We start from the raw sequence: 18,783 nt of genomic DNA, 5'->3' as shown, positions 1-18,783 counted from the left end.
AAGAGCTTACTGCAGTGATATTGTTTAGTGTGATTTACAGTTCTATAACTGTAGGCAAATGTGAAATATTTTTCACTATCTTGGGTATACTTTATTAGATAAACCTATATCCTGTGCTTACCTACATCAGCCCTGTGATAGTGAAGAGACATAAAAATGAAGACATTTTCAGCCCATTAGAGATAACGTGGTTTCAAGAGCAGTCAGTTTCTCTACAGTTTGGATTTTATTTGTCTCTCAGTGTGCTGAGGATGCCTGCAGGAAATGCCTCCCAGCAGCTGTGGGAGCTGCACTGTAGCAATCCTTGGCATGCACAGGAAAATAAGACACCTTAAATATCAAGGTTGTTTGCCAAAACACCAGCTCGTGAAAAACAGAGTGAAAATACAGATCTGTGCAGGAATTCTTTGCTGAGCATCCTGATCTGTCTCCTTTAGCTCCTGTTACATTGCTGAGGTTTACCCCCATGAGAAAAGCCATGGGGCAAGGACAGGCCTGCTCCAGGAGGTCCTTAAAGCCCCTGTCTGTGGCCAGAGGAGTGTGGTGGACTTTGAGGGCTCCTGGGCCACAGCCTGGAGCTGGGACAAGATGGGATAGTCCCTTCCCAAGGGGGTGGGAGGGCAGGAGACACCCCTGGAGCTCCAGGGTGGGGGTCAGACCCAAGTGCTTGGGGGAAAGGTGGATGTTGAACTGCCACAATTCAGGAATAGCTCATCATTCTTGGAATTGAAAAATGAGAATGTGCCAGTGTGTGATGTGGATTAATGAAGATGAAATGTGCTGTATAAATACATCAGGAGTGTGATCGTGCCGTTACCCCTTGGGCTACTCTGGCTCACAAGGAGAAAAGGTTGATTTGTATTTCTAGATGGTTTTGCTTGCTCTGCCAGTGCTCATTTTTGTTTTAGTATGAAAGCCAGGGAGTGTGTGTTTCTTTTGCTCAAAGATGGAGCAGATTAGCAAAGATTTTTCTAGATTATCATAGTTTAAATAGCTCTGGTTTAAGATAAATGTTTCAACTACAATTACTTATTAGAGATACAATTTTAAACACTGTTGATAAATTAGGGATGTTATAAGCTCTATGATTCAAGGATCTGTGCAGTATTTGGACATGGAACATGCTTTTCCATAAACCAGAAGGCACTGGCGTGCAGCTGACCAGACTGAGGGCCCTCTGGCTGGGGTGGGAGCGGGGGAGATGAAGCAGCTTCAGGGGTAGGATTTACGAAATGAGGAGAGTTTAACCTTGCTTTGACTCCAGCCCACCCTGGAAACCCTTGGTGGGGTGGGCATCTCTTGTGCTGGCACATGGCAGGTCACAGGGTTAAGGGGCACTTTGGTGTCACAAGGCTGGGGACCGTTCTCAGTCCCCTGTTTGAATTTAAAATGTGAAATGTGTGGCTGGGGATTATCACTAATCCACAGAATGTTTTAGGGTCAGGGATAAGAAAAAATGTTAGGTATGTTCTCACCCATTGCTATGCATGCTGTGCATCCAGGCCCCAGGAACAGCCCAGAACAGATCTGGAGGGGTTTGCTTCCCCCATCAAAGCTTTGAGAAGACTAAAGGTGAGGTGGGGTGCTCAGCATCACCTCAGCCTCCTCCTGGGTCCTTACTCAGAGCTTCTTCCACTGTACCAAAAAAAAAAATCCCATCCCAAATGTCATCTGAGAATTCTTGGGGGAGTTTTTGGTTCTAGCCCTGTTTAGGTCCACAGGCTCTTGTCCAGACCTGCAGCCCATGTTTTGCAGCCAGGCAGGAATTCTAGTGGCCAAGAAAAGGCTGATAAAGAGGGAAAGTAGAGAATGGGAAAGTTAATCATTGAACTTTTTGTTATCTTTATTCAGCTTGGAAAACTGAAACCAGACAAAGTTTGCAAGGGGAGATAATATCCTTTATTAGAGCAACTTGTATAGTTAGGGAAAACCCCATCTGCTTCTGGGGCCACATGCTTTTCCTTAGAACTCCCCAACTGCACATTGCATTAAAAATAAAATAAATTTAATTTTCGAAAGGTTCAGTGGATATTTGAAAGAACTGAATTTAAAAGTAATTTACCAAAAAAAAAAACCAAAAAAACAAAACAAAACAAAACAAAAAAAAAAAAAAAAACCAAAAAAAAAAAAAAAAAAAAACAAAACTAACTTGGTTTAATTTGATTTGAACATTTCAAGAAAGATTTAGTAGCCCTGAATTTCAAAAGAATTCTATTTTGGCTTGAAATTTACTCCTAGGAACATGACATTTGTGGCACATGACACCAGGGCAGTGGTGAGGGGGTTTAGATGTAATGTAAATTGTGGCATTTGGGGACTTGGGTCAGTGGTGACCTTGGCAGTGGTGGGAATGGCTGGACTAGATTTTCAAGCTCTTTTCCAACCTAAATGACTCCATGATTCTATTAAGTCAAAATTTCTACATTTAGCCTCATTTTGTGCAAAATCTACCTATGGTCACACTCTCATTTCTTCCTGGAACAGTGACAAGGCCCTTTGCACACAGGAGTTACTGGTGAGCAGCCAGTGAGGCTCTACAGAGGTGCAAAGTCAGAGGAGTTAAGAAGGGTGAGTTTGATGTGCAGAGTTCCCTGCTATGACCACCCCTTTTCCCCCTCAGTCTAAAAAATTATTAAATGATAATATTCTAAGTGAGTTTGTAAATAATCAGTGTATTGTTATTAATCAAGGCAATTTCTCTGCTCCAGAAGATAAGACATTATTATTAATAACCTTTCCTGTGAGAGGTTTGGCATGTTCACCCTGACCTCATGAAATCTCCAGCCCACAATTCAGTTTTGTTTCCTTTTTCTCATTTTTGAGTGGATTTTTTATTTTTCTTTTTTTTTTTATTTTTGGTAGCCTGCTACATCATCCAGCACACCAATTTCAAATTCCCTCAATCCAGCTTAGTCTCAGCTGTATTAATGCATGACTCGAGGGCACAGATAGCTAAAAAGGGCTGTATTGTGTGGCATCTCTAAAATCTTCTTTTCTGAGAAGTTGGATAAAGAGACTGAGGTTTCTCAGGGCAGGCTTTTGGGTTGTTTTTTTTTTTTTTTTCCCAGCTGAGTGAGCAGCCTTGCAGGTGGCTCAGTGAGATGTCAGGCCAGGAGATGCTGCTGGACCCCATGTCACCCCATTCCTGTTAAACTTTCCAGCAGAAAATGCTCCTCTGGGAAGGTGGCTGCAAGCACACTGTGGGATCCTTCATCATTTTCCTGATGTATCTCGGGAGACAGCTTTACAGCAATATTGAAAATAATCAAATATATTAGGTAGGGAACATGGGTTGAAGCAGGAGTGATTTTCTCTTCAATATTTTTTCTAGGGTATCACACATAGAGCTCTGTTTTCTTAATGCAGTCATGCTTGGGAAATCCTGCCTGAGTGTGCACCCAGAAAATACTGGAGTTCATGGAATCATGGAATGGTTTGGGTTGGAAGGGACCTTTAAAGGTAGTGTAGTCCAGTCTCCTGCCATGGTGCCTGGGCACCTTCAGGCAGGCCAGGTGGCTCTGAGCCCCACAAGGGGATCAGCCTCCCTCCTTAAACTGTTCTTGAAGGACACAAAGGAGAGCAGCTGGGGTTTGGTGGTCACTGCCAAGCCTGGAGCTTTGTTTGCTCTGTTTTTATGGTTCTTTGCTGCTTTAAGTGTCAACAGGAATGTAAAGTGTACCCTGTTTGTTTTTTTAAAGTGCAACCATGATAAAATCCTATGATAGACCTGTAAAGCTTTTGTTGTAAAAGTAAATCAACTTTAGTAGCAATTAGGTTGTAGTTAAGTGCTTTTGAATGTTGGTATTTAGGGGTTTTTTCTCACTTAGTTATAATCCAGTGCTGGAGGGAAGTGAGGGTGTTGATCTCAGGGAAATGAGTGGGATTTGCAGGCATTGAGCACCTCTCAGGACCTTACCCTGCTCACATACTGCCATCCTTTCTGCACTTGGAGGAATTGGTCTGAAATCCCTCGAAGAGCGATGGGACAGCACAGAGGAGCTGCGGGTACAGACCTGGGAAAGAAATGGGGAAAAAAATGAAACAAGAAACTAGGACACAGAAAAGCAGGAGTGAAAAGCAGTGTGAACATGGCAATACTTGGGCTTCCTGGCTGTGCTGAGGGTTCCTTCACTGGATCTTTGCCACGGAGATGTGGGAGAGGAGAAAGTTGCCAAAGGTCCGGCAGCCTCGGCCAAAGCGTTCCCGCTGTGGCTGCTGGGGCTCCAGGAGGGGCGACCTCAGCGTCAGGGTCACTGAACAGACAGGTCCAGCTGGGCTTGTGCACTTGGCCAGCACCCAGGAGCTATTTCAGGAGGTCTTAGAGGGGACAAGGCCTTGGCAGGAGCTGTGGGTTTGCAGTGAGCTCTCTGTTCTCCCTGCAGGGCCAGCGGGCATCGCGCAGGCTGTGCAGGAGCCCCTGGCAGCACACAGGGCTCAGGGACAGCCCAGGACAGCCCCTGTGCTCCTGGCTGCCTGGCAGGGCACCCACTGGCCTTTTCACCCTTTGAATGAAGGTGCTGGAGGTGTCCAGCTGGATTTAAAGGATTGGAGTCATCCCTTCCCCGGATCAGAGCTTTGGCTGCTCCCTGGTCCATCCGCAGCGTGTGCAGCTGAGGCAGATGCCAGCTGTTCTTGGCACTCTGTGCTTGGCCAGAAATGGCTTTGGGGAGGCTCCTGAAGTCAAGCTGGGCTCTCACTGAAGGTTCCCACATTGTCCTTATGGAAAAAGTGTGAGGAAGGGCCTGGGCTGGATCCTTGGGGGGTTGCTGTCCCTTCTGGCTGTAAATGAGTGACTGGAGATGACAACAGCTGCAGGTGGACATGAAAATGAGGATTTATCTTCCAAAAGGCTCTCCAGGCTCCCATCCCAGCAAAGCAGTCTTGTGTCTAGAGACAGAAACTCCTCCAGTGCTGTCTCAAGCCTCTTCTGGGATCTAAACCTCCAGCAGGTCTCAGCAATGCCAGCAGCAAAGCAGAGATGCTCAGAGGAAGCTCTGTTACTTCAAAGATCAATAGCTCTTTCTGTCCAGCATAGTGGGAAGGTTAACAGCATCATTTAATTGCTACAACAAAATGCTACAATCATTTAATTGCTCCCAACATGGCCTTTTCTTTGTTTTCCACTCAGAATCTCTCATTATCAATGTGCAAATGCAAGTTCCAAAGGTGCTGGTGGCACACAGACAGCTGGTGGGATTGAATCCTTTTTGCTTCCCGAAACTGGATCCAAGTGCTTGCTTTAATACTTTACCTTTTTTTTTTTTTTAATTTGAGGGAATTTCCAGTGTAAACCATACGGCTGTCAGTAGTCTGGGTGGGTGCTAAAGCCAGGTTTGCACCCCTCAGTGCTGGTGGGTTGTGGACAGCCCTGCTGCAGGTCAAGCAGCAGAATTCCAGGCTGTCCCCATGCCAGGGCTGTCACTGCAAGTCGACAGGCTCATCTTTAGCCTTAATTTCAATATCTCATATTCCAAAACGTCTTTACAGCCTCTGAATCCCTCGGGGCAATTTGAAGTTTGAGCAGCCTCCTGCCCAGATGGCCAATATCAGCAGTTCTCCCCTGGCAGCAGCATCCTTCTCCTTGGGTTTATTTATTTTATCTTTTCAATCAAAAAACTTAAAAAACCAACCAAAAACCAAAACAATGAAAGCTGCCCGTTTCCTGGAGCAGCTCATTTGTTTTTTACTGCTGTAATTTGTTTCCATTTGGATGGAAGAGGAAAAGATAAATGAATAAAAAGGGCAGGGAGGGACCCGAAGGAGAGCTGGCATGGGATATTGTCCTGGTGCATGATGCTGTATGGCTGGAATGTGGGGCTCAGAGGTGAACGTCCCACCCATGAAAAATAAAGGAAATATCCTGCAGCTGAAGAGCAGCACAGGAGAGAGTGCTGGGTAATATCAGGAAAGCTGCCCACTGAGCACCAGGAACACAATTTGTTCTCAGCACTGGGCTTAGTAATGGAGCATATTCAAGGAGAATTTATTGGGTTTTTTTTTTTTTTTTTTTTGCTACCTTCTCTGTGATGAGCTGCAAAGCTCAGCCCTGGGCAGTGAGACGGTTTGAGGGTCTGTATGGTGTCTGAATCCTGACCACCAAACAAACCCTAGCTGTGCTTTTCTCCTCTTCCTCCCATCCCTCAAAAAAAAAGAAAAATAATATAAAAATTGGAGCTGCTCTGAGCAAGCAGTTTCTCTCCCAGGTGCTTCTTTTAGCCTTCTTGGTAGCCTCCCTCCCTCACCACCCCATATGGCCTCTCCCATCTGCTCTGCTCTGCCTCTCCCGTGCCCTGGCAGCTCCCACTGCCTCCCTGGTTTTGCCATCCCATCCATCCATGCCCTGCTCTGCTCTCCCCCTTCCCAGGGTCTCTGCATGGCCCTTGGGCCAGCACATCCCTCAGCACCCCTGTCTCCCATCACCTTGTGTGACCATCAGGAGTTTCATGTTTAGCTCCTCTTGAAGGCTCTCCTTGGTGTTTGGTGTTCACAGACACAGATTTACCAACCTGACAATGTGGGAATAACCCAAACACCCACATTTTGATATATATTAGAGGCCATGCATTGCTCTTCTATTACTCTTCTATTGCATTAACACCAGTTCATGTCCCTGCAGCTGCATGTGCAGTGAGATTTAGTTCAGCCCAGAGATAATTTCAGAGGCCAGCACTCCAGAGTTTTGCAAAGCTTGTGCCAGAGCTGCATCCCCATGGCATCAGCAGGGTATCCCAGTGCTTTAATGGGGGGACACAAAAGGATGTGTTTCTGGTGTGTGTACCTGCAGGAATTAAATAAGAATAAGAAAATACTGTGTATATTTATATTTTAACTGAGTATTTCTCTGTGGCTGCCATGTCTGTAGTTCAGCTGGGGACTATAACCACGGTGCTTGGATCAGCTAATAAGGATATTGTTTTATATAGGAACTTCCTGTGAATTTTTAAAAATACTTTCTTCAAGGAAGCCCTGAGAAGTTATCTGGGAAGGGAACTGGCCATAATTCAGCTCTTGTGTGCTGGAGAGGCCAGGGCTTTGCACAGGCTCTTCCCAAAAGCAGGTCTGAGTTTTCCCCTTTCCAGCAGGGCAGGATGGGCCTTGTTGCCTCTTTGCCCATCTCTCTGGAGCTCAGGAGTTTCTCTGAAACTCAGTTTCCCTCACCAGAGAGGACTGCCATGAACCTGTGGGTTTTTCCAGTGTGCTGGAAGTTGCTTCTCCTTTGCCATTATCCTTCTTGTCCACAGCAGCCCTGGCTGTGAGCCTGGAGCTCCAGCATCAGTTCAAACTGGGTCTCCTTCAGTGGAGAATCTTCTCCTCTGAAAGAGAAGATTCTGCACACTTTCCCTGGTGGGATCCTGGCAGCCTCAAAGATGCTTTGCTTTTAAAATACAAAACAATCTATTATTTTTTATAAAATATATATTTGATGTCACTTTAAAAACATGCTCTGTGTTTGTTTGGCTTCTGTCTGCACAGTACCAAGTGCCTCCATACTATCTGTAGTTTAGAAAAAACAGTAAATACCTGTTTGGGGTTTTCCTCCTTCTTTCTAAGAGACTTTTGTTCTATTTCATTTTTGCATATGCATTCATTATGAGAAGCATTTTTTAACAGGAAAAGTTGAGTGAAAGAAAGAGCATCACTGGTGAGCACGTTGTGGTGGAGGTTGGTCCTGTGGGTCCTGCAGCATCACAGTGCCTTCCCAAAACATCCTCACAGAATCACTCAGTGGCAGCTTTGCCACTCACCTTTCTGCTTGCAGGGAGTGGGGACCCCTGGAAAGGCACCTTGGGACCTTGGCTCTCCAGCTTGTGATGCAGAGGTGATGGCTGGCACAGCAAATCTGGGGGGAACTTCAAATGTTTAAGTAATATTTTGTGTTCAAGAGAAGCCTAAATCCCCTTGTCCTGTAGTCAGAGACTGGATTTTAGGGAGACTGACTTTTGATGTCAGTGTTACAACTCAGTACCAACTCCAGGTAATAAACCTTTGTTCTCCTTCTTCCTGCCCCGTGCTCCAGTTCCAGGACTGCCCTGGGCATCCCAAAGCTCTCTGCAGGGTAGCAGGACCCTGTGTGCAGCAGGCTGTGTGTGCCACAGCATGATGCTGTTGGAACCAGCAGGATGGTGATAAAATGGGGACAGAGTAACACTTTGGAGAGGCAGTGCTGATGGTGGTGAATGGCACTGAGGTGCAGATTTGTTTCTTATTTCTTGGATGGGGATTGTCTGTAGCTGTTGGTGCTGCTGGCAGTGACAATGGCAACTGGAAAGAGGGAAAAACAACTGCTCCAACAACTGCTCCAAGCCCTGCTCTGGAGATGGGGCACTGCACAGGGTCAGCCTGCTCTCATTCTCCACACAGCAGCAGTGTCCTGCATACTCTGACAGAGTGTGGGATTGGGATGACAATTATAAAGTCATAAAATATCCTGAGCTGGAAGGGACTCGCAGGGATCACTGAGTCCAACACCAGACACCCCAACAATTCCACCCTGGGCATCCCTGGGAGCCTTGTCCAAACTCCTGGATACCTGGGTTGTGCCCATTCCTGGGGAGCCTGGGCAGTGCCAGCACCTCTGGGGCAGAACCTTTCCATAAAATCCACCCTAAACCCCCCTGACACCGCTCCAGCCATTCCCTCAAACAGTGACATGGGGCTGCTTTTGCTATTTGGGACACACTGGGCAGGACCAGGAGATGGATATGTCCAGGAAGATGTGGATCCTGCCAGCAATCCAGTGTCATTTCTGATGCTGAAAATCAATTGATTTTCACGTGAAGAGAGAATTTGGCCCTTGGTTTGTGGGTGCAGCTGAGATCAGCACAGCCTTGCTTTCCCCAGTGCTTTGTGTTTGTTTTCGAGGTGCTGCTGCTCAAGGCTATCAGCCTTTTTCAGGAGCCACGCTCTGCATGGAAAGAAAGGCATGTTTCATTTTTTAGCCGGAAAAAAAAAAAAAAAGCCACGCACACAAAAAAACCCAAACAAACATAAAACGCAGCGTGGCACAGATTAAATCCATTTGAGACAACTAAAAAAAAAAAAAAAAACCCGTCGTATGTGCAAGTCAATAGGAGGAGGGGAGTGGAAGGGGGAAAAGCAACTGTGACATATACAAACCCTTTAGTGTGCATAGCATAAGATTTTTTGGCTGGCACTCACATGATTTTATTCAAGGGCTGGGAAAGAACTACGATTAGTTAAAAGCTTCGGCAAAGTCTGGAGGGAGTGCTCTGAAGAGTTGGGAGCCGCGCAGAGGTGACTGTAACTCCTCTCGCAATTGCAGACCATTCTTCTGGGGCTCAGGACAAAAGCCTTTTCTTTTCCCTCCGTGTTCAAAGAGACATTTGTCTTGAGATGTTGCAGCTGTGGGCCGCGGGACCGCTGGTTTGAAGATACCCCCTCGTAGACGAAAGGAGAGGCAGCGCTCTGAGAAGTGGTAGTATTTTATCGTGTGTGGGTCCCCCCTTCCTCCTCCCTCCCTACTCCTCCACTGCCATGTGTGGCTTTTAATAAGAAGAAGAATGTGGAGGCAACATTTTCCAGGCAAGGGGAAATTTCCTGTTTCTTTTCTGTTTGTTTAATAAAGTGTGTAGTTGACTGTAAAACTGTAGCTACTTGGTTGCGAGCGGGTAATTCAGGCGAGTGTCAGGATCGCTTCTTGATGCACTTTTATATACTGCAGGGCAACATGTTTAAAGCCTTTTTTTTTCTTCTTCTTTTTTGCCTTTTTTTTTTCTAATTTTTATTTTAATGTTGCGTGGCGCAGGCAACTGAAATTAATAAGAATTAGGCAAATGGCTTCTGCTTTTGTTTCGGTGAGATAGTACCAGCCGTCTTGCGGTCACACAAAGGCTGCCATTTAGCAGGAGCACTCCCTAATTCTCTTGGCAGGGGTGCCATTGGGATCGGATACAAGTGGGTGGCAAAGGGGAGGAGCGGCAGGAAAGGACAAGCAGGCTTTGTGTATTAAAAATGAAACAAAAGCACTTTATACGCGGGGCTGCGTGCAACAAGCGGCGCTGCCTGTGAGCCGGGGTGGAGTTTGAGTTCTCTGTGCCTGCAAAACCTTGCTTTTTTTGCCTCTTTTTTTTTTTTTTTCCTTAATTTTTTTTTTCCCTCTCTTCCTCTTCCTTAGAAGCTCTTCCCACACTGCTGGCCAGGCTCCGCAGGCGGTTGAAAACGCCTTAAAAAAAAAACCAAAAAAAACAAAACGTATTGAACAATACTTGCCCCAACTTTGCAGGAACAGCTAGGGGGGGTTCTCAGCAAAAATCAGCTTCAGATGGCGTGGGAGGCACCGAAACTGGGAGGCAGAGCTGGTCCCAGCCCAGCCCGAGGAGAGCTGGTACCCAGCCCCGCTGGGCTGGTGATGCTCGTGCTTTGCACAGCCCTGTACCCTCGGTTTGGCGCAGCGAAAGGGTTAATGGCTGCGAGGTTTTATCGCAATTTCGGGGGGAGTGGCTGCTGTTTAATTACTTTTTGATCCGTGGCATACCTCGTTCTTAATGAAGCAGTCGCCTGCAGAGCAAACGTGCTGTCTGAGCCGGGGTGGGTTGGTTTTGTCACCCAGACGTGTTGGTTTGGATGTGTTTGTGCAGAGGTAGGAGCCAGGATGGTGAGGAATGGATGCAGCATGGTGGAAGGGTGGGCATGGAAAACAGAGCGTGGTTTAAGCTCCAAACCTGCCAGTGGTTTTTATTAAAATGTAATTTCCATACATTATGCACCTCATCCTGTATTGATTTGCTTCAGAACTTTCCTTGTTGAGCTGAAATAAATTCTCTCCTTGAAGGAGGAGAAAGGAGAGCAGTTCCTGTGAGTACCTCACGGGTCCCAGCCATAGTCATCCTCAGTGACTGCACTTGAGTGTGTGGGCAAGGGTGACGTGCCTAAGAAGCCTGTGTCATCATGCACAATTACATCCCTAATCCCAAGCAAAGACACAGATGCTGTTTCAAAAAAAAAAAAGGGAAAAAAAAAAAAAAGCTGTGTTTCGTTTGACTTTCAAAGAAGCTTATATAAGGGCAGCATAATAAACCTGTTATTTTGGGGCTTGGATTAGATGTCAAAGTTTCAGATAACCTGTGGTTTCATCTTCCACCTGCCACGCTCACAGGGAGCCACTCCAACCTCTGTGTGCCCTGTGCTCTGCCTTGAGGATGGTCCTGGTCCCTGGTGGGCACAGAGCTCCAAGACTGGGGACAGGGCTGGTGGCCACCAGGGCTGGCACCACCACGGCCACCTTGGCCCTGCTTCAGATTCCTTTTTATTTGCAGTTGTGCTGTGAGGCTGGCAGGTGATGCTCTAAGCCTTGGAGATCATACACATTAGTAAGCATTTAAGTCAGTGTTATAATTCACTTGCTTGTTAACCTGAGAAAATAATCTAGCTGGGGTGCAGTGCTGCCCAGAGGGATTGTGTAAGCACTCGGAGATTTGGGCATGTTTTTATTCTTGCTTATCTGCTTATCACAAGCTTCTTTCCCTTATCCAGATCGTCTCGGCACCCTAGCCTGCCTACTGACACACTTGCACTCCCATCTGGATGAAATGCATGCAGACATAATGGATTACTTCCAGTAATGGAGACCTCAGTAGGGAAGGGGGAGGGAAGGACCAGTTCCAAAAGCACCCACCTGTAATGCTGTAAACCTTCAGTCAGGTCTGCTGGCTTGGTTGGTTCTTCATTTCTTTAAGCAGATTTAGTAGAAAAGGAATGGAACCCACTCCATTAAACTTGCCTGTTTCCATGGAGTTATTTTTTCCCATGTGAAATGAGTGTAGCTGTGTGAGTGTGGCAGCAGTGCAGGGTCCCTCCCCAGGACCACACTCTTGGTGCCCACAGGTCTGGGGTTCATCACTGTGAGCTGTGAGTAGTGCCCATGTCTGTAACACCCACATCAGCTGGGGGAGATTCCCCCACAAAATACCCCAAAACAGCCCCATGGAGTTCCCTCAGCCAAGCCCTGGGCTTGTCCCCCTAACCACTGCATTTAATGGTCAGGCAGATGTTGGCTGGTAGCCCTGGCTGGTTCTTGTGCAGAACTGGGATTTGGTAAGGAGAAGCTTTGCTGGGGCTGCTTGTGTGAGGGTTTGGAGACTCAAACCCAGACTCTCCAGCTCCAGCCATCTCATGGAGCAGCAGCAGAAACAAAGCACCACATGATACCCAGAGCACCTGGACCCCTCACCTGTGCTCTGCCCAGAAACTGCCTGGGCAGCTGAGAAAGATACCTGAGATATTTCATAGGGTCCTAATATAATAAGCACCTTTACTGAAAGGAAGGTGTTGAAATTTCTAAGTGACTTATCCCAAAATGAACCAGTTAATCCCCAAGAGAGCAATAAATAGGATATGAAATTCAGCCTTCTGTGGCCCTTGGTGGTGATCAATTTCTTCCTCATCTCAGAGGAGAATGTTGGGTTTACAAAGATGAGCTTTGCTGTTCCCATGAAACCTTTGGTAGTTGGTAATACATCAGAGTATAACCTTCTGTGCTAAAGAGGTCTCAGTGTCCTGCTCTTCCCATGGTTTTCCAGTAATCCTATTTTTTGAGTGACAAGTTAGGACTTGTTTTTCTGAAGTGGTCAGATGGTACAGCCATTCCCTAAAAAAATAGGGGCAAAACTGCAGCTGTGTTCCCAGAGAGTATTGCAGTCCCCTGGGCAGACTTGACCTGGGCTGTGGGAGCCCTGCCCAGGGCCCACTGTAAACCCCACTGTGTAAAACCCCAGTGTAAAATCCCACAGTGTAAACCCCACAGTGTAAATCCCACTGTGTAAAACCTTCCCGTGTAAAACCCCACAGTGTAAACCCCACAGTGTAAAACCCCCAGTGTAAAACCTCCCCATGTAAACGCCACAGTGTAAAACCCCCAGTGTAAAACCTTCCCGTGTAAACCCCCCAGTGTAAAACCCCCTGTGTAAAACCCCCCCATGTAAACGCCACGGTGTAAACCCCCCCGTGTAAACCCCACAATGTAAAAACCGCCACTGTAAACCCCCAGTGTAAACCCCACAATGTAAACCCCCCAGTGTAAACCCCACAATGTAAAACCCCCCAGTGTAAACCCTCCAGTGTAAACCCCACAGTGTGTAACCCCCCTGGTAACCCCCTGGTAACCCCCTGACCCGCCTGCCCGCAGGTATCCGCCCGCAGATCATGAACGGCCCCATGCACCCGCGGCCGCTGGTGGCCCTGCTGGACGGCAGGGACTGCACGGTGGAGATGCCCATCCTGAAGGACCTGGCCACCGTGGCCTTCTGTGACGCACAATCAACTCAGGAGATCCACGAGAAGGTACCAGAGAGCTGGGGAGGGCTGGGGCACTGGGGTCTGGCATTGCCCTTCCACATCTGTAAAGCACCTTCCAGTGCCTAAAGGGGCTCCAGGAGAGCTGGAGAGGGGCTTTGGATACGGTGTGGGGCAACAGGACAAAGGGAATGGCTTCACTGCCAGAGGGCAGGGATGGATGGAATATTGGGAAGAGATTCCTCCCTGTGGCTGCCCCTGGATCCCTGGAAGTGTCCAAGGCCGGGCTGGACAGGGCTTGGAGCAGCCTGGGATAGTGGAAGGTGTCCCTGGCCATGGCAGGGGTTTGGAAAAATGAGCTCACTTCCAACCCAAACCAGACTGTGATTGTTTGATTTTTGAGCAGAAAGTGTACAAAGCTGCACTTTGTGTCAATCAGCAGATAACATCAACAGAAGCCATTGCAGATTAAAATTCATTCAAGCTGTTTTAGCAGCCAGATGTTACTTTGGAAAAATAAAAAAAAAAATCACTTTATCTCTTTCAATCAGGTTTTTCACATCAATGTTATTAATGTTTCTCATGTTTTTTGAAGTCCGTGGTGCTGCTGCTGTGGCTTTGCTGACACCATCCCAGCTGCAGCTGCTGGGTCTTCACAGGTTTTGGGTGCACCTCTAGCAGCTCCTCCCTCTCCAGGGGGAGTGGAGGAGCTTTGGGAATCATTCAGGCAGGTCCATGCAGTGTGGATGAGTGTTTCTGCTTGGAAATTCAACTACATGTAAATATTTCTCTTAGATATCTCAAATGAAGTTTGAAGTGATGAGAAATCACTCACACGAACTGGGAAGGAGGAACACAAATAGCATCAGTGCTGGTCTTTGCAGATATGGAATTTGGGGGAAGGAGAATGGGAGTTTTTTGTGAGACATTGATAGATTAGCCAGGCTTGGGGGAATTTGGATGGGTCTTGGGTTTCCAGAGCACTGAGGCATCTTGTGGTGAGGACCAGTGAAGGTCTGGATCTTCGCTGAAGGGGACAAAGCCCAACCCTGTGGGACTGAGCAGCCTCTGCAGAGCTTCTCAGGTCCCCTTGAGAAGAGCCAGGAAAGGTAGATGTGACTGGTGTGGCCAGGTTTGGACATGCACAAGGAGGTCAGGCTGTTAGGAGTGTCCCACAGTCCTGTTCAAACCCAGCTGCAATTCCTTTCTAAAAGCAGAATTACTGCTGCTTGGAAGCAGAGGGATTTGCAAATAACCACCTGGAAAAGGGTCCAGGTGAGAGACAAACGTGATTTGCACCTGCCTGGTCTGCTCAGATGTAACATCATAATTTTCAGATATTCACCAAATCCGTTCCCTGAGGTGCTGGTGGGTCACATCCCTGCAGGGTTTGGTGACACCTGGCTCAGACAGCAGGTCAGCAGTGAAAGTGTCCAACTCACTGTGTCATATTCCTGATTCCTGAGCTGCAGGTGCCCCCCAGGTGTGCCAGGCTCCTGTGCTGTGTTGCAGGTGCTGAATGAGGCTGTGGGGGCCATGATGTACCACACCATCACCCTGACCTGGCTGCTGTGTGTGTTGCAGGTGCTGAATGAGGCTGTGGGGGCCATGATGTACCACACCATCACCCTGACCCGGGAGGACCTGGAGAAGTTCAAGGCCCTGCGGGTCATCGTCCGAATAGGCAGCGGCTACGACAACATCGACATCAAGGCTGCTGGGGAGCTTGGTGAGTCCCAGCTCTGCACCCTGACTCCTTCCCTGTCCTTCCAGTCCTTTAAAACCAGCACAAGGAGCTGCTGCTTCCATGGAACCATGCTGGCACAGCAGAGTTCCAGGCAGGACCTCCATTCAGCCCCTAAAATTACAGGTGCAGTTTATATTTTTTGCACACAGAGAATATTATGAGAAGAAAACTTGACCATGAAGTGAATAAAACTGTGCAGTTTTAAAAGGCAGCTTTTGGGTTCATATTGTGTTAAAATTGCCCTGTCTGAATCCCTCATTCCTGCACTGTTCCAAGTTCCAGGTGACCCCTTATACTGCTGGGTATTTGTATGGCTGTTCTATTTCTGGCACAGGAGAGTTGATACAGCTTTAGAAAAATTGGAGGAAGGGTGTTTTATTATATTTTGTTAAGCAAGATCAGTCTCTTGATCTGAGCTGGTTCTCTGAGTCATGCCTGCTCCACTGGGAAGGCTCTGTGTTGGATGGTGGAGCAGGAATTGTGTGTTGGGTTGTTGCCACCTCCTTTGCCATCTCATCAAAGGTGCCTCAGGAGCTTGAAAAAGGCTTTTAGTGGGGATTGTCAAAAACAGGGAGACTAATGTTGTCAGACAGTGCTGGGGCCACCCAGTTTCCAAACTGGTTTGGGTGGTCACAGACTTTTGGCTGCACGTCCCCAGCTGCAAGAGCTTAATTGTATCCCTGGTTTTAGCAGCTGAGTTACAACAGGCTTTACTCATCTGAGCCCAAGATTCATTCTGTGGAGCAGCCCTGCAGTAGTGTTTGGGATATGTTGTATTAAAGGTTATCTCTGGGGAAGTGAAGAATAACAACCATTCCACCTGAGCCGCTTTACAGAGATAATTGCGATAAGAGAGTCTCAAATAGTCATTCCTAAAAAAAGCAATTCTCAATATAGGGAATTGTTTTCTTTTTTCTAGAGGAGAACAGTGTCTCCTCAGTCTAATGGTTTCTTCATGTTTTTAACTCTTATTGTTATTATCCATTATAACAATGTTCTGAGGCTTTGAACATCAGGAAAGGAAAGATATAACGAATAAAGTAATGGGATACTGCAGCATAATCCTTCTTTTTTTACTTGGCAAATTGGGTGGCCAAATGATGTGGTTTCGAGTAGAAAATGTAATGACTCCCCACAAATGTAGCGTAAAGTTTAATTGGTATTGCTTTCCATAAGGTAGTTTTTAAACTGTGCAGTCAATCAATGACCGGTGCCTAAACAACGGTGCCAGGGCCACCCACTGGCTGTGCTGGGCACCAGTTTGGACCCATTAAAATGGTCCAGAACCCAGAACCCAGCACCCCCAGAATGGGAGGATGGGGCTGAACCACCATCATCCCTGGGTGTTTAAGGGGCAGAGTAAATATCAGTGTAAGGAGCTTGTGGGAAGGGCAGCTGGGAGTCCTCCCATTCCATAAATGGGTCCCATAGACATGGGACAGAAGCTGGCAGGGCTGGGCACCAGTTTGGACCCTCTAAAATGGTCCAGAACTCAGAACCCAGCACTCCCAGAGTGGGAGGATGAGGCTGAACCATCATCGTCTGTGGGTGTTTAAGGAGCTCAGAGTAAATAAATCTATCCTTGTGGGAAGGGCAGCTGGGAGTCCTTCATTCCATGAATGGGTCCCTTGGCCGGGGACAGGAGCTGGCAGTGGCAGTGTCCAGGGCTGTGACCTGTGTGTGGCCTCCGCAGGGATCGCCGTGTGCAACATCCCGTCGGCGGCCGTGGAGGAGACGGCCGACTCCACCGTGTGCCACGTGCTGAACCTGTACCGGCGGAACACGTGGCTGTACCAGGCGCTGCGCGAGGGCACGCGCGTGCAGAGCGTGGAGCAGATCCGCGAGGTGGCCTCGGGGGCCGCCCGCATCCGCGGGGAGACGCTCGGCCTCATCGGCTTCGGTGCGTGACTCGGAGGGGCTCAGGGGCCCTGAGCTGCCCGGGGAAGGACACAGAACGAGCGTTTCCACAATTGGAACCACCAGGGTGCATCGGTGGGAATAGGGAGAATGTCTCAGATGGTTTTTTGAGCCGTGGTTTAGCCCTTGGAGGAGCACTGGTGAAACACAGTGGTGTTTTAGAGGGACCACACCTCTAGAGGTAACGCTGCTGTCCTCTCCCAAAAAAATCCTATCCCTGAGGCACAGCTACACCAGCCCAGCCTTCCTGAGCCACCCCAGGGCTGCGTAAAACAGAGCTTAAGTTCAGCCACAGCTGTAGAGACTTTCAGCATTAGAGGTGGGATCAGCTAAATGGCTAAAGCTCTTAGGGCATGTTTGAGTGGGGACACTGAGGGGCCCCAGGGGAGGTGCTCAGGTCCTGTGGGGGCTCAGCTGGCGGGCACAGGGGAGCTGGGCTCAGTTAACTGGCCTGTCCCTTCCCTTCGGCACAGGTCGCACTGCGCAGGCGGTCGCGGTCCGAGCCAAGGCCTTTGGCTTCAACGTGATCTTCTATGACCCGTACCTGCAGGACGGCATCGAGCGCTCCCTGGGCGTCCAGCGGGTCTACACCCTGCAGGACCTGCTCTACCAGAGCGACTGCGTCTCCCTGCACTGCAACCTCAACGAGCACAACCACCACCTCATCAACGACTTCACCATCAAGCAGGTAATTAATGCACCTCACATGCGCAGCCCAGGAGAGTTTGGTGGGCAGGGCCCAAGTGCAGGAGCTGCCACGGATCCCTCAGTTCCCCCAGTGAGCCAGCAGCTCCAGAACAGCTGGTTGCACCCAGGTGTGTCTCCCCACAGTGTTTAGGGGAGCAATGTCCTGCCAGGTAAATGATTCCCATCCCTGTGGTACAGAGGTGATGGCAGCAGTGGATTTTGTTTGCCAACACCAACCAGAGATGGAGATCCCATGGAAAACACGTGATGGGGGTTGCTGTGGGGCTGGAGCACAAAAAGCAGGGTGCTGTCCCAGCTGGAGGCAGCACGCCAGGGTGGGGGTGAGGACAGGACGGGGTCATGCACCCAGCTGATGTCACCCTCTCTGGCAGATGAGGCAGGGAGCGTTCCTGGTGAACACGGCCCGGGGGGGGCTGGTGGATGAGAAGGCCTTAACCCAAGCCCTGAAGGAGGGACGGATACGAGGGGCCGCGCTCGACGTGCACGAGTCGGAGCCGTTCAGGTAAAGCTCTGGCCCTGGGCTGGTGTGGCACAGCCAGGAGTGCCCAGCACCCCCTGGGTGTCACTGCCCTTGTCACGCAGCCCAGCAGTGGGGCACAGTCCTGCTGGTGTCACCTTGCAGCAGCCATCAGTTCTAGTCCAGCACCGGGGCTATGTGTGCTCAAAGGGACACTGGGAGCTTAGAACAAGAGCCCAGCCTGTGTTCATAAAAAAATCCCAAAACATTGACTAGCCCATGAGAACTGCACTCAGTGCTGAGCATTTTTGCCTGCAGCCTGGGAAGGGCTGGGTTGTAACTGGGAGTGCAGCTTCTCTCAGCACAGAAATATTTAAAGAACAAAAAGTTTGCTTCTACATAAGGGGAGCCCCAGTGTCCACCCCTCCCGGCCTGGGATGACCCACACCCTGTCCCTTTATCCCCACACTGTTGCAGACCCCCCAGACATTATTCCCATGGGAGCATTAAGGCCAACCACCCCATGGGTTGATGATTCAACTCCTTTTTAGTGCATTTTCAGAAGCCTGCATTTTCTGAGCCCTGCATAGAAGCTGTGCTTCCTCTCCAGCACTTCTGTGGCCATTTTGGGCTGGCAGGACCATCAGACCAGGGAATCATGGAATGATTTGGGCTGGAAGGCATCTTAAAGGTCATCTAGTTC

General features: G+C 48.6%; 1 protein-coding gene across 3 annotated transcripts in view; it reads left to right on the top strand.

The window, feature by feature from the left end:
* Nucleotides 1-18,783, top strand: part of CTBP2 (C-terminal binding protein 2) — a 128,983-nt gene that overhangs the window by 107,253 nt on the left and 2,947 nt on the right. For 2 of the 3 annotated variants that reach the window (XM_056494578.1, XM_056494579.1), the window contains exons 3-7: nucleotides 13,145-13,299; nucleotides 14,836-14,980; nucleotides 16,692-16,898; nucleotides 17,389-17,603; nucleotides 17,995-18,125. In XM_056494578.1, coding sequence (XP_056350553.1) covers nucleotides 13,145-13,299; nucleotides 14,836-14,980; nucleotides 16,692-16,898; nucleotides 17,389-17,603; nucleotides 17,995-18,125 — 853 coding nt within the window. Of the gene's footprint in view, nucleotides 1-9,137; nucleotides 9,437-13,144; nucleotides 13,300-14,835; nucleotides 14,981-16,691; nucleotides 16,899-17,388; nucleotides 17,604-17,994; nucleotides 18,126-18,783 lie in introns of those variants that run through there. The other variant, XM_056494580.1, reaches the window with a different exon arrangement.

The sequence above is a fragment of the Oenanthe melanoleuca genome, chromosome 6 (genome assembly GCF_029582105.1).
Source record: "Oenanthe melanoleuca isolate GR-GAL-2019-014 chromosome 6, OMel1.0, whole genome shotgun sequence".
NCBI classification, from domain to species: domain Eukaryota; kingdom Metazoa; phylum Chordata; class Aves; order Passeriformes; family Muscicapidae; genus Oenanthe; species Oenanthe melanoleuca.
Note: the sequence above shows the minus strand (reverse complement) of the source record. Positions and strands in the feature narration are given on the sequence as shown.